We start from the raw sequence: 14,606 nt of genomic DNA, 5'->3' as shown, positions 1-14,606 counted from the left end.
AACCTAAATGAAGCATTTTTTCTTGTGTACGGTGTCCGCACAAGAAGCGATCAGCATAGATGCGACGCGCTTCCAGCAAACGACTCCGCTCACCAACCGCCACCGGTCGCACTTGCCGGCGCTTCTCTGACACGTATGCGAGAACATAGACTTGTCAATTCGAACGCCTTACTGAACCAATATGATGACATATTTTTCCCGCGCACTGCACTTGCGTTTGATCGAGCTGTTCTGCAGTTGTAGCTAATGATACAGCGTCAGATCAGTGCGCTGGCACGGCTGCGCTGTAGGTTGCGCGAAAAAAAGCATCACAATACTCAATCAACTGTACGCGCGTATTTATCGAATGAGATTTGAGTCGACATAAAGCCTCTGCACATGTCGCCCTTTAGAAAAAGCGAGAAACGGCAATTAAACTTAGCTGTAACATTCGGTTCACTATACCCGCTCCTCGGTCCCCTTGACACTTTTTTTGGTGTTACGCTGTGAATTCTGCAAGAAAGTTAGCGCTGTTGCCATTATCGACGTGCCATTCGTTACCGGCAGCAGTTTTTTCGCGTTTAATAACTATGCAAAGTTTAGTAGGATGTGAAGATCGCGTCTGTGTTCAGTATGAGACATACAAAGCTGAAGCCAAACGGTGTATTCGTATGTTGAGTAGTCATTTTGCAGAACTCAAAGCAACTGTCAGCGTGGCGTAGTGGTAGAGTACTCGGCAAGAGATCCAAAGGTCGCACGTTCAATTCTCGGTGGCGGCAGTTTTTTTTTTTTTTATACGGCTTTTTTCTTTTTTTGTACTAATGCTTTTGACATCGCCTTCTATACAATTACTTATGTGTAACAGCTAATCACGATGGTCCCGACGCTGTAGAGCCGTTTTACGCTCCGCTATTCCCAGCATCCATCATACGCCAGCATCCAGCATACACCATGTGCCACCATCTTACAGCACCATAATCCACCATAATGGTGGATGGTGGAATCCACCATCCCACATGGTGGATAAATTTTCAATAGGGTAGACAATTACAGGCCTATACATATAATAGCAGTGATATATCAAAATGTATTGAAAAACTTACTCAGAAACGTGTGGTTTCTATTTTAGATAAGCACCATATCATCACGTCTTCGATATTCGGTTTCACGAAAGGTCGCACAACCGAGCATGCACTCCTAGAGCAGAAACAATTCATATTAGATGCGTTAGAACGCGAACTAGGCACAACTGGTATCTTGATAAATTACTCAAAGGCTTTCGACTCCGTAAATCATGTTACACTTTAACAGAAATGCAAGCACTACGGCTTCCGAGGCGTCTTTCTAACATTATTTGAATCTTACTTAAATATCGACAGCAGGTGGTGGTGATCAACAATCACACCTCCAACTTCAAGGAAGTTCAGCAGGTGTGCCCCAAGGTGGTATCCTGGGACTCCTTTTATTCTGCGTGTATATATATATATATATATATATATATATATATATATATATATATATATATATATATATATCTTGCACCATTATTTCTCAATGCGCAACACTGCAAAGATGTATTCAATGGCGCGAACCAGGTATTATTACATGTTCACACATGTTCAAACGGCAAAGAAATGCTACGCTTTCTCTTGCCGTTTTACCTCAGTCAACTAACAATATGAAAATATTGCTAAAGATAGTTTTTGGCTTATATGTCGTTGAATAATTTGTGTTTTCATTTTGACGGTTTCATTGAATTTTATGTGATTATCGAATTAAAGTTGGCACATTGTCTTGCCGATTTATTTTGCTCGATTTTAAATAAATTGCTTTTGGTGTAAATATATATATATACATATATATATATTTTATATATATATATATATATATATATATATATATATATATATATATATATATATATATATATATATATATATATATATATATATTGTGCTGCCAGATTTCTGTTATGTAATTACAAACGACACTCAGGTTTTGGAAATTCTAAATGCGGTGATGGTTTGCGTATTTTCTTTTTTAAAAAAGCTATTGCGCTATTTTCTGTTTATATTCCATGCAATTTGAACTAGATATGTTATTTTTTTCCTCCGTACGTTGTTTTATGATTTTATTGCCCTGTACGCTTGCCTATCCCTGCCATTTTGTACGTCGTCGTGGTCCTTGTCAAGCACGTGAAGAGGCTGTTCGACCCCCGCTCTCAGCATCCCAAATTATGGAACGTTGGAATGAATAAAGCTTCAGTTTCATGTTTCAAAGACAAAGAATAGATTTTGCCTTGCATACGTGGAAGGGAGATGTAAGTGTAGGTCACGCAATAGAATGTGAAGGTGGGTAGGCGAGTAGATAGAAGTTTGCAAGAAAAACAGCGCGAAAGGCTACGGAAGAAAATGATGCTCTTCATCTCTACTGAAGCTATTGAAGCGTCTATTGAAGCTTTTCAACGTGACTGCCATCAGCGCTGTTTTCTTTACGTACCTTGCGTACGTACAACTACGTCACAAAAGTTAAGGGAAGCTTTCCTGTGAACCTAACCAAGTTTTGTAAACCGTGGCTGCATCTGCTGCTGCTGCCGAGGACTCTTGCTGTCTAGCAAACTCAACTTCAGATCTTGCTTACACTTGCTGTACTTGCTCCCGTTGCTTTTGGTCACTGCAGTTTCCACTTGCGGTCTTCAGCTTCTAGTTTCCCCTTGGAATCTCTTCAATCTTGTTATTCAGTCTGACTAACGACAGCGTCAATGACATCTTCAATCAGAAGAAGTCAGTGACATGGTAGCAATTGGAGGCATGCACCGTAAGGCACGTCATGGCGCAGACCTGCACGCTGTCGTCTAAATCGTCGCGGGTTAAATCTGGAAGTTGGGAAGGAGCGCCGTCGCATATATACATTCCAAAATGGTACAGTGCGTCTGTAGCAATTTTCGCATCGCAAGACACGGCCCACTCATTACGCGCAGAGTGTCGCGTGTCTGAACCATTTATCACTGAGTGAAGGAAGGGGGGCTGTGATGCAAACTGCGGATGTAGAGAACGCCGTTATAGCGACCGTCCCATTGTATAAAGCGTGCAACAAGTTCCAAAACACGCAAATAAGTTTATAGGCTTAATTTAACAAACCTCTGCCACTTGCAGTCCGTGATAGCACAGGCATATGCGTACAAAGCACTTCCGCGTTCAATCAGCTGCACTTCAGAAATAGTTGAACGGGACATATATCATTACACTTCATTCGTAGATGCCACAACATTGGTTTGCGGATATGAAGCGGGCTCGATTTCCTCCACTTCGTATTTCTGATCCAAAGTCGTTCGGGCAAGCGTTTTTGTGACAAATGCGACAAACACTGGAAAGCGAATTGGTGTCCGCTTGGGAGACCGAGCAATCACAGAGCACTCAAGTACTCCCTCGCTGCTCTGCTGTATACTGTGCGCTATATTTGGAAGAGTCGGTCGACGTGTGTTCGAGTTCGGAGTGCCCGCTGTATAGCCAAGAAAGAGGCATTGAGCGGAGCTTCGTCGCAGCTGAAAAGTTCTCGGGAAAGTTAACTCTCCGAAAGGGGAGATTTCGCAAAAAATAAAGCCAGCGACACAAGAACTTCGAGCGCCGTTTCAAAAGACTCGGTGTTTTGTGGGGAGATTAGTTTCCTATTCTCTGAACTCAAATGCCTCGCAGCATTCTTCGTTTTTCATATTTTGCTCAGTTTGCACAAAAAGTAAAAATCTTCTCCTCACAGATCCCACGACTATGGCTGCCACGTTTGCTTCCTGGCTTTTTGTTTTCAAACTTCATCATTTTTAGCCTTCTGTTCTTGAATTACTTAGGAATGTGCGATATTCCCGCTCTAGGGCGTGTAGGTGAAAGGAACATAATCTGGAAAGTAAACGCCTTGAGGGTCTTGGCGCTTTTTTGCCATAACTTGCTGTTGCTCCAGTAGAAACCATATATATTATCAGAAACTTCCGAATTTTAGGTACGGTAATTTTTTGTCCAGTCTTGCCAATATGGTGCCGAATATTGCCTCTATAGGCACGTGCAAATCACTAAATTGTGCGCAATGCATATTGTTTGGAAGCACGGTTGGTTAGTTGCTATACTCTGACTGAACACGCTTCTGTAAAACAACGATGCAAGTGTAATTACTGCAAATATGCTTCAACGCAGCGTTTGTGCGATGCGCAATACACAATCACTGTTGGGGTTTCTGAGGATTGCTTGCCTTAACGAAACTTTATGAATGACTCTCGTGTATATATGTGTGTTTGTTACTATACGTATTATTTCTTTGTGTATGGGGTCATTGTATATATAATTGTCATCAGCCGACACCTCGAGTAGCATGCCAGGCGATAAACCAGGCTAACGTCTGCAGGAACATCATGAAAAGTTGTTATCTCTCTCTCTATCGTTATGCATAAAAACTGCTCTAACTAAATAGATTGTTGTACATTTCAGATTTTTGTAGACGTGCTTCCCGTGTGAAGAAACGGCTTGACGAAAAAAATTTCCCTGATGCCACGCCTTGTGGGAATTGGCTTCATGCGAAGCAGTCAGCGCAGTTATCTGCTCTGCATTTTTTGCCTTTGAGACAAGCGTTACGAGGTGGATCGATGTGTTTTTTTAAGCGTAGTGGTTGTGTGCCCATCGTAGCCTTACCAGAAACGTCGATTACGCTGGCGTTTAAAGGGTAACTTAAAGAGTCTGACGTAACGTCACACACTCGCTTTAGAGCACAGACCGGAGTATTATCAGAACGAAGTGCACTTTACTGTGCGATGATGGGAATATCCTACGTAACTTTCGTTATCGTATTCCTCAGGGGACGAGCAACACTTGAATATAGCTTGCTGAATCATAGGAACACAAATATGATGTTTATTAGACTATGAAAGCGGAGCCAACAGTGGAACCACAATTGAAGTTAACCCGGCATGACAACTGTGCCATAGGATAAAAATAAAGATATATGGGGCTTAACGCCCGAAAACCATGGTATGATTATGAGAGACGCCGTAGTTGAGGGTTCCGGAAATTTCGACCACCTTGGGTTCTTTAACGTGCACCTAAATCTAAGTACACGGGCCTCAAACATTTTCGCCTCCACCGAAAATGCAGCCGCCACGGCCGATATTCGATCCCGCGACCTTCGCTTCAGCTGTCGAGCGCCATAACCAATAGACCACCATGGCGGGGCAACTGTTTCATAGGATTACATATGTAATGTTCATTGCTTTTCATTAAAGTTCCATAGCCAGCACTGCAACCACAACTGACGCTGCGCTATGCCTACATGAGGTATTTTTCCAAAGCATTCTCAAGATGTGGCGGGGCTTTGTGGTAGAATACCTGAATGCCACGCAGAATACTTCGGCTCAATTCTTGTTGGAATCCTGATTTGTTTGTTCTTTGCATTCATCGCGCCAACGCTGTCTATGTTGGTTTTTTCTTTACGCTCTCGCATTTAAATGACCAATGTCTGTTCTCGCCATTCCTGGTAAGATATAAACTAGGTAGAAACGCTCAAAGATAGATAGAAACGCTCAAAGTGCTTTGTATTAGCTAAGAAATGCTTCGCATTTGAAAGAGTTCTTCTAAATTATATTAGCTGGGTGACTAAGCTGATATCATGTCATGATGTCCGAACTTTTTGGTGTCTTCGTCCTTTAGCGGAACCAAAGCACACTGTCCATTACATGGCTCCCCTTCTAGCGATGATGGCATTGCCGTCGAGTGGTTTATCGTGTTTTGATGGCGTTGCCAGCGTATATATGAACTGTATTCAAACGTTCTATAGAAGTCGTCTCTTCGCGTCCAGACTTTAAAGTACTTAGGATCGCGATTGAAGACTGTTATGCTACTGCCGTAAGGCGCTTGTATTAAAGCAGGAGTAGCAACGTGACGGATGAAGACGTGGCTAGTATGAAGTCATGATGGGCTCGCATAAATGGTCTTGCATTCATGACGCAGCGGCGGTGATACAACAGTAGCCACAGAAGTTCGCAGGCGGTCGGCGTAAGAGTGTACCTCAGTAGATGTGGCTTCTGAGGCAAAGAACTCGCCGGGTACGCGAAATGTCGTGCCGCAAACTAGCTCTGCTGACGAGCACTGCCTGTTTAATTTTACCTCTTTGTGAGCGCCTAGTAGAATGCCGTAGTGGCACGCCGTAACGAGCAAGGCAGGTGTGCACGAAAGCCTGTGCAACAGATTCTGCAGTGATGCTGGTTAGCGGCATTGCTTCCCGCTAGCGTGTAAATCGGTCGATACACGTGAGTATGTATCGCTGGTTCGCGGACGGTGGTAGTGGACCCACAATGTCGATGTGAACGTGGCCAAAACGGACACCTGGTGGTGGAAAATGACCAGGCAAGCTCATGGGGTGTCTCTTGACCTTGGCGCGCTGGCACTGGATACACGACCGCGTCCAGCAACGGACGTCGGCATTCATACGCCGCCTCAGGTAACGGGAGGTGACGAGACGTTGTGTTGCTCGTACTCCTGGGTGCGATAAGGAGTAGAGAGCGTCGAAAACTTGCCGTCGGGATTGTTATGGGACATACGGTCGAGGCTGACCTGTATGCACGTCGTAAATGAGGGTGTAGTCGCAGCCAGGTAGTAAGACCTCTTGGAAGCGCAGGGAGTTCGCAGTTCGGAGTGTTGGAAGTTCAGGGTTTGTGCGCTGAGCAGTAGCTAGGCGAATGTGTGTGGCATTGCAATGACGATTATAAACACGGCAGTATTAAAGGGAACCTGACTTTCGCGCGGCGAACAAACAATCTACAGTCTAAACAAAACTATTGAGGCGTTCACAGTCACTCTTCATAGCATCTGAGTCTAGCGTGAATTCAATGCGTTAATTATTCACTTGTAGCCCTTCATCGTAAAATAATCACCCTTGTTACCTTTTCGGCGAATCTTTTTAAAGGTGTTCGAAGCATATTACCATCTCAAGTGTGTACTCAATCGTTGAGGCTTCGCGAAAAATTCGCCGATTGTCTTGGTCGGGCTATGTATTCGTCCAGCGAAAGGTTCCCGTTTCACTCCTAGCATAAGGAAACACAGTTCTGTTTTCTTCAGACGTGGCGGCGTCGGCGATTTGAAAAATATGGGTGATCTCTTCAGTGAAGATAGCCACGTTGTCGTTAGGCAGCTGTACCTGTGTCTCTAGCAAAACTGTCGCCCTTTCATTGGGGACGGCGGTTGTGAATGTGTCTAGGAACAGGGGACGAAAACAATCCCCGTTTCGTGGTGTACACTAAGGTCCCTAGCAAGGTCCTTGGTGCGTCTTCTAGGTGGAAATAGGCGTGACGTAGCTTCTCTTCCGGGTCTCAATTTTCGAAGGTGGCGACACAATGCTTTGTTTCGAGCCACCTTACGGGTCTTCAAAGACGACCCGCAGAAGTTCGGCTGTGAGCTGGGCAGCTCCATCACTACCGTTGCCGACTACGCTTCGTCCTACATTGAGGCTCTTGTCTCACCGTGTAGGTGTTAGTAGCGCAAAAGCAATCCCTGTAGCCTGAGGCTAGCGCTGTTATCCATGATGGCCCGGGTGTCTTCATCACAGCGTGGGCTTTGTCCACAGCTTGTAGGAGGCATCCGGTAGGTGAACAGACAGGCACCTTCACAGATGTCACGTGGTTGTAGCGATGAAGACCGCAGCAGTCAAATCCGTAAAGACTGAATACTGCCGCGGGGAAACCTCTGTCGAGCAGTAAAAGTAACACTCACAGTAAGACGATAGCGGCGAACACAACGTTGTGCGTCGACATGCGTTATAGTACAGTTCACCTTTAACGCCAGCGCTCGCGTAAGTTCCAGAATGGACTCAACTAAGAACTTCTATATGCAATGTGAGCAGAACACACGGAAACATACGAGAAGGTTCCCGGACATTCAGGCACGGCTTCTGGCGAGCGATAACGCGTGTAAGAGTTTCGGACGATGAAACCTAGCCGCCATGAAAAAGCAAAACATGTAAGCTCGTCAGCAAGGTAATTCTTGCCTGTGGAATAAACTCCTGTGTACAAGCCACTGTCAAAAAGTTTTAAAAAAATTATATGGCCATTGCCTTTTTTAAATAACTATGGCTGAATTTCCCTCTATGTTCCTACACTTTTTTTTCTGTTCAGTGGTCTCGAGTTGTGCCGTGCCTTAACAAATTAGAATTGTCACGCGGCTGAGAATCAACGACATGTGAATAATGGCTTTGTCAAAGTTTTTTTTTATTACTGCTTGTGATGTGCCTTCAGTTTTGAATTTAGAGCAGTTTGTAATATATAAGAGATGATTGATGAATTAAAACACAGATGCGGGCTTGGCGTACTGCACGCCAACGGTGTTTCTTTGTGTGTGTGATTTCAGTAAAATGACTGTCAAGGCCCGGAGGAGCGACATGCAAAGGTTCCTCTGTGTTACGGTAGAGAAAAAAAAAAACAATGAAATTGTTACTAGCTGTTTAGAGCCATTTAAAGGCTATGGAACAACACCACTATGTACCACCACCACAGAAGTGCTGCGATCGCAACCCTATTCGTCATTCTGTCCAGATTCCATTCCTCTTCATTCCCTCTGCCTTCTACATCTGGCCTTCAGCCGATGAAAAATGTCGCGATATTTACGCTCAAAGAGTCGCGTCCGCCAGTGTGCGTTCGCCAGGGCATCGCGTTCGTCAGGCCGTGTTCCACTCTCACGCATTTGTCATTCCCAGCCGCTCATCTGTCGACACGTGGCGACTAGAATTCGAAATCGAGCGAGCTTCCTGCGGAATGCCGCAGTCGTTTCTCGCCCACGATACCTGTGGGTACACAACTTTCACATTCATCACTACACTTTGGTGCCCTTAGCTTTCCTCCCTTTTTACCGTTCTGTATACAGCTTATGGGAGTGCCATCAGAGGGACACAGCAACGAAGAGACGACGACGAGGTGCGCGTGTGATGGTTCGTAATGCGTGCCGTGGTTGATGCTCGGGGCTGGGCGCGGCCCGGACCCTGCTGGCTGTGGCTAGAGTTGGGCGTGGCCGGTGGCGGACTCAGCTACCATGGCTGAGGCATACTGAGGCTCATATGCGACCATCTCCAGCAAGCTATATATCTACTGCTTTCTTTTACAGCGAAAGCTGTTATGAGATCATTTCACCGGCCGTTTTTGGCGCCGTAGTTGTCCGCCGTCGCCGCCGCCGCCGCCGCCGGTGTCCGTAACCACTATTGCTCGAAATAAGGAAAAAAAACGAAATAAGAAAAAAATTCCAGGATGGAACGAGGTTCGAACCTGGGCCCTCTGCGTGGGAGCCCAGTATTCAACCTCTGAGCCATGCCGTTTTTTTTTCTTTCATGGTATTTATTACAAATGTGTGTAATTAGCATACATAGCGAACAAAATACTCAAGGCGGCCTCTACCAGCGTACAAGCGTTACACAGAAGTCCTAAAATGGTATTAAAGCTATACATTTCATGAAGAGTGGATACCAGTCCGGTTGAAACTCGAATTGTTCGTAAAAGTCTTTTAGCTGAAGAACCATTTGAATGAGATGCAACCGCGATGATACCATGGGTTCCGCATGCCTGTCTAACATGCGAGTTTTCCATAAACTGTGCATACCCATTAGTAATAGCATGTCAACAGGCATAGAATGGCTTTTGGGTGGCATGAGATAACGTATGCTATACGAATTTAAATCGAGTTGTTTTTTAAAAGCCCTTTGTAGAACGTCCCAGAAGAGTATGGCGTCTTTACAGCTGATGAAGCAATGTTCTATAGTTTCCGGAACTTCACAGAGGCGACAGTTAACTGAAGATACAAAGATGCCTTTGCTGCTTAACCAGGTCTTCACAGGCAGCGTCTGTGTATGCACTTTGTAGAAGAATGTCTTGGATGTTGGTGAAATAGGCATTTTCTTCACACGCACGAGCACGTCGTGTCCAGGCAATCCAGCATATAGTGAGCGGTACAAAGGTGCAGGAAACAACATATCTAATACGGCATTATATAGATCTTTTCGTGAACTAGAGAATAAATAGTCGTTAGAGAATCTTACTGTCAAAAACCGCACTGATTCATACACTTCACGCATGAATCCGTGCAAATAGGGAGGCGAGGCACAATTAGCAGATACCACTAAACTTGGTAAAACATCGACGAGATTCACTTGTAAAAATGTTCGAAGTAGCGGATGATCGCAGTCCCGAAAGTAGAAAAAACGGGATACCAATTGTTTAATAAAGAGATGCACCAACCCAAGACCACCTGCGCAAACTGGTCTAAAAACATTGTCACGCCTCATCGGCTCGTAACTTGATGACCAAATAAAGGTAGCAAAGGTTCGGTGAAACTTCTGAATGTAAACCCTGGAACAATGTAGTATTTGTAGTACGTAGAATAATTTTGTTGCCAGGAATAGATTGCATGCTTTAGCTCTGCCAAAAATTGAGAGGTTATGGGGAATAAACGTCTGGGCGTAACGCTTTAGGCTGGGTACACGTTCTTTCCAATAATGTGCGCTTGACTTATATGCATCCAATGGAACGCCAAGGTATTTCGGTGGCACACAAGACCATGCAATACCCTCGAAATTCGTTGATTTATAAGCCCAGGGGCCAAACCACAGTCCTAAACTTTTAGCAAAGTTCATTCGTGCACCAGAAATGGTTCCGAATTCCCGAATAGTGGACACCACTGTTTTTATACTGGAAATGTCTGTACAAAAGAACGCCAGGTCATCCGCATACGCTGATACTTTCACCTCAATTCCGTAAACACTGAAACCACGAACATTGCAAGATCGAATCACGCTTAAGCACAGTGGTTCCAAATAGAGGGCAAAAAGCAGTGGCGACAACGGACAGCCTTGCTTCACAGAAGAGTGAATCGACACAGGTTTTGACAGGTGGCCATTAACAATCAAACTAGTTGAACAATCCCTGTAGCATAGTTTTATACCTTTGAATATAGTGGAACCAATGTTAGCATGTTCTAGAAGAGAAAATAGAAAGGAATGACGAACCCGATCAAACGCCTTCGCTAAATCCACTTGTAATATTGCCAGTTGGTCATACGAGTGGGAAGAATGTTCCAATACTGTGCGGGCAATGTGTATGTTGGTTTGTATTGAACGACCTTTCAGGCCGCAAGTCTGGTGGGCGCCAATAAGAATTGACATTGAAAATTGTAGTCTGTTTGATAGTATTTTTGCAAAAATTTTATAGTCAACGTTACACAGTGTAATCGGTCTGTAGCCGTCAACATGACGAAGCTTTTCTCTATCTGAGTATTTCGGAATTAGGACGGTGTGGCTTCTTGTAAAAGATTGAGGAAGGGTCCCCAGATTCAAACTCTGCGTGAAAATGTCCAGCAGTACCGGGCACAGTAAGGATTTAAAGGTTTTGTAAAACTCGCCCGACATCCCGTCGGGTCCTGGCGTTTTCGACATCGGTAACTGGTCAACGGCGAGTTCTATTTCTTTCAAAGTGATAGGCCCACTAATAGACTCACACTCTTCGTCCGATAAAGGAGTCACAAATGACAGAAACTGCGTTACTAGATCTTCATTCTGTTTTTCATAGGCATCGCTGAACAATGCTGTGTAATAAGCTTCAAATTCTGTCATGATTTCACTTGTATTAGTTACCAATGACCCTTGCGAATATAAATCTGGTATAAATTTGCTTTTTGCGTTGCGGTATTCATCGAGTAAGGCTTGACGTGTGGGTTCCTCTGAATGCAAGGTACGAGTATTGCGTGATCGAACACGGGCACCTCTGTAGCGTAAGGTGTCGTACCTCTGGAGTGCGCATTTGGCATTAGCGATTTCGTCTGTGTAACAACCAGGCGCCTCACATTCAAATTCATATAAGTTTTGAAGATTCTTTAGCAACATCTTTTGTTCTAACCTTCTGTAAAAACCCCGCACTGATCCGATTTCGATAGCTACTGTCCGAACTTCTTGTTTGAAAAATTCCCAAGAGGCAAACAAAGGCATGTCAGCCGACAAGCAACTCCTCAGGGCTACGTGCACGCGAGCAGTAAATTCCTGGTCACTCACAATTGAAGAGTTGAGTTTCCAGAGTGCCCACTGCGGTCTGAAATATGATCGAGTGTTATGACCAATCTGCCCCACAACAATGCAGTGATCTGAGAACGAAATAGGCTCCGTTTTGCATGACAGGTCGCGAGAAATAAGAGGCGCTGAAACATAAATGCGATCAATTCTAGTGTGAGTACTACCCTGTGCATGTGTATATGAGGGTAATCTATTCAGTGCTCTTATGTCAACAAGTCCCGCATTTTGAACTATCAGAGATAGCACTTGAGCACTCTTATCGCTGCGGCTAAACCCAGTACGATCACACGGACTGCAAACACAGTTGAAATCACCCATGAGCAGAATGTTACGGTCAGGATCTAGCAAAGTGGCCAAGCTTTCAAAGAAATTAGTGCGCCGCGGTGCATCATTGAAGGCATATACATTGATTAGGCGCCACGGCAACCCATACAACATAAAGTCGCATTGTATAAGCCGCCCCTCTGCGTCAACATTATAGGCAACAGAAGAATACGGTAAACTCTTCCTAAGAAACAAAAGGCAGCCCGCCGATAGGCCTACAGCGTGCGAAACAATTACATCAAATACGGAGAGATATGGCCGCAAGGCCCTCTCCGTGTCCACTTCACTCTCGATCTTCGTTTCTTGAACGGCGACGAAGTCAAGGTGATGGCTGAACAGCAACCGGCGGAGCTGCACCTGCTTCTGCTTGGATCGAAGTCCACATACGTTGATCGTTGCAAAAGTGACTTTCTGAGGCAGCGCCATGGTGTCTACACTTTTATCAGAGCTGCATACGCCGGTCTGGTGGGGAAGGGGCGCGCGAATGCTCCCCGTTACCGCCGCCAGGCCTCCTTGATCTTGAACGTCTGCACTTTCCTGCATGCTTTGATGATCTCCGACGTCGTGGTTGTCTTGGGCCAACCGCCGAGTCACTTTCCTCACTCGTCTCAGGGTTTGACGATGCAGGGCGCTTACTTATAGAAACATCGACGGATTCTCGCACATCGGCACTAGTTAGCTTCTCACGTGGCGTTTCTACATCAGCATTACTGCTGGGGCTTTCCATCAATCGGCTTCAAGCCGAGGTACTGCCCAGGTTTCTACCAGCAGTAATGACTACCGTATCGTCCTGCCCCGTCTTCCAACTGGTAAGCTCGTCGCTGACTCCGTTTTCCTGCATGCAGACCTTGCTGGCCGCCCATACCGAGCGCAGGACTTTCGAGATGCCCTCCGGAATATCATAGACCTTGCTGATATAACCTCGATCGGGCAATTTCAAATGTCACATGTCTGGATGGTGACTTGCAGGACTGCGCTATCTAAAGTGAAGATAGTAACCTGTGGTGAATTATTTGTTCGAGGACGAAGATGCGTCGTTATAGACCCTGAACCCACGGAAGTTAAAATGAAGCTGTTATGGCTCCCTGAACGCCTGGAAGATATTTATGTGCACGAAGCCTTTCAGCCTTTCGGAAAGATCAAGTCGATTTCAGCGGAAACTTGGAGGGTGTCAGAAATGGAACAGATGAGGACCCTTAACCGAGACGTTGTACTGGCACTTGGTGACGGAGTCTGTGTCTCCGACATCCCACATCTGCTCTCAGTTTGTGGTCTACAAAGCCTAGTGCTGATTCCCGGCAGGCCACCTTTATGCCTTCGTTGCAACAAAGTAGGACATATTCGTCGACACTGCAGGACACCACGCTGCGAAGATTGTCGGCGGTTTGGACACACGGCTGAAGAATGTGTGGCGACGTATGCCAATAAATTACGACATCGCATGCGACCACCTGAAGATTCGTTTCCAGAACATATCATGGACGCTACGGAAGTCCTCGATGCAACGGGAGACCTTCCACATGCTGCCGTCGCTGAGCCCTGTGCTGTTGACAAGGACGCAGCTAGTGACTGTGCTGGAGCGGAGAACTCTAAACAAGCGTCAAACACCGTAGATGTGACAGACAGCGGAGAGAAGGAAGCAGTACCTGCACATGAGTCAGTATTGACACAAAAGGAAAGCCTCTGAGCCATGCCGGTGCTTGAAACTGCTTTGCAAAAAGGTCCTATACAGGCTTCATATCGGGAAGGAACCACATTAACATATGCTATGTAGCGTGGTAGACGAGTAAAATAAGCACCAAGCGTCGCACAACGCGAATCCTGTAACCAGGCGTCACACAATGCGAACTGCGCAACGAGAAGGTTGTTGAATGCTTACAACCCATTACAGAGGGCTCCGCCATAATTCTTCATCGTCATCAGGCACAGCATCAACAAAGTGCGCATATTGCGTTATATGCATTTAGCAGGTAAAACGGCTCTCCGTAGAGTGACGAAAAATGGCATAATGCCTGCTTTCCTAATTCTCAAAAATTGCAATTATTTTTAGCATAGTGGGTTCCTCGCAAGTGCACTTGTATTAGTTGCCAAGGAAGCCCATAATCGCATGATCCATTTCCTCGGGGTCTCAGTAAAGTTCTTCGCCCCCGCCCTCTCTCTCCCACGTCAACGTATGTTATACAGTATGGCGGGAGAGGGACATAGCGACCGGGCGTCACCTAATGCAA

The 14,606-nt window shown here is 45.4% G+C and overlaps 1 protein-coding gene across 1 annotated transcript in view; it reads left to right on the top strand.

The window, feature by feature from the left end:
• Positions 1 to 14,065, top strand: part of LOC119374894 (uncharacterized) — a 29,144-nt gene extending 15,079 nt beyond the window's left edge. Inside the window, exon 2 of the mRNA XM_049411072.1 lies at positions 13,120 to 14,065. Coding sequence (XP_049267029.1) covers positions 13,120 to 14,065 — 946 coding nt within the window. The remainder of the gene's footprint in view (positions 1 to 13,119) is intronic.
• The last annotated feature ends 541 nt before the right edge of the window (positions 14,066 to 14,606 follow it).

The sequence above is a fragment of the Rhipicephalus sanguineus genome, chromosome 11 (genome assembly GCF_013339695.2).
Source record: "Rhipicephalus sanguineus isolate Rsan-2018 chromosome 11, BIME_Rsan_1.4, whole genome shotgun sequence".
Classification (NCBI taxonomy): domain Eukaryota; kingdom Metazoa; phylum Arthropoda; class Arachnida; order Ixodida; family Ixodidae; genus Rhipicephalus; species Rhipicephalus sanguineus.
Note: the sequence above shows the minus strand (reverse complement) of the source record. Positions and strands in the feature narration are given on the sequence as shown.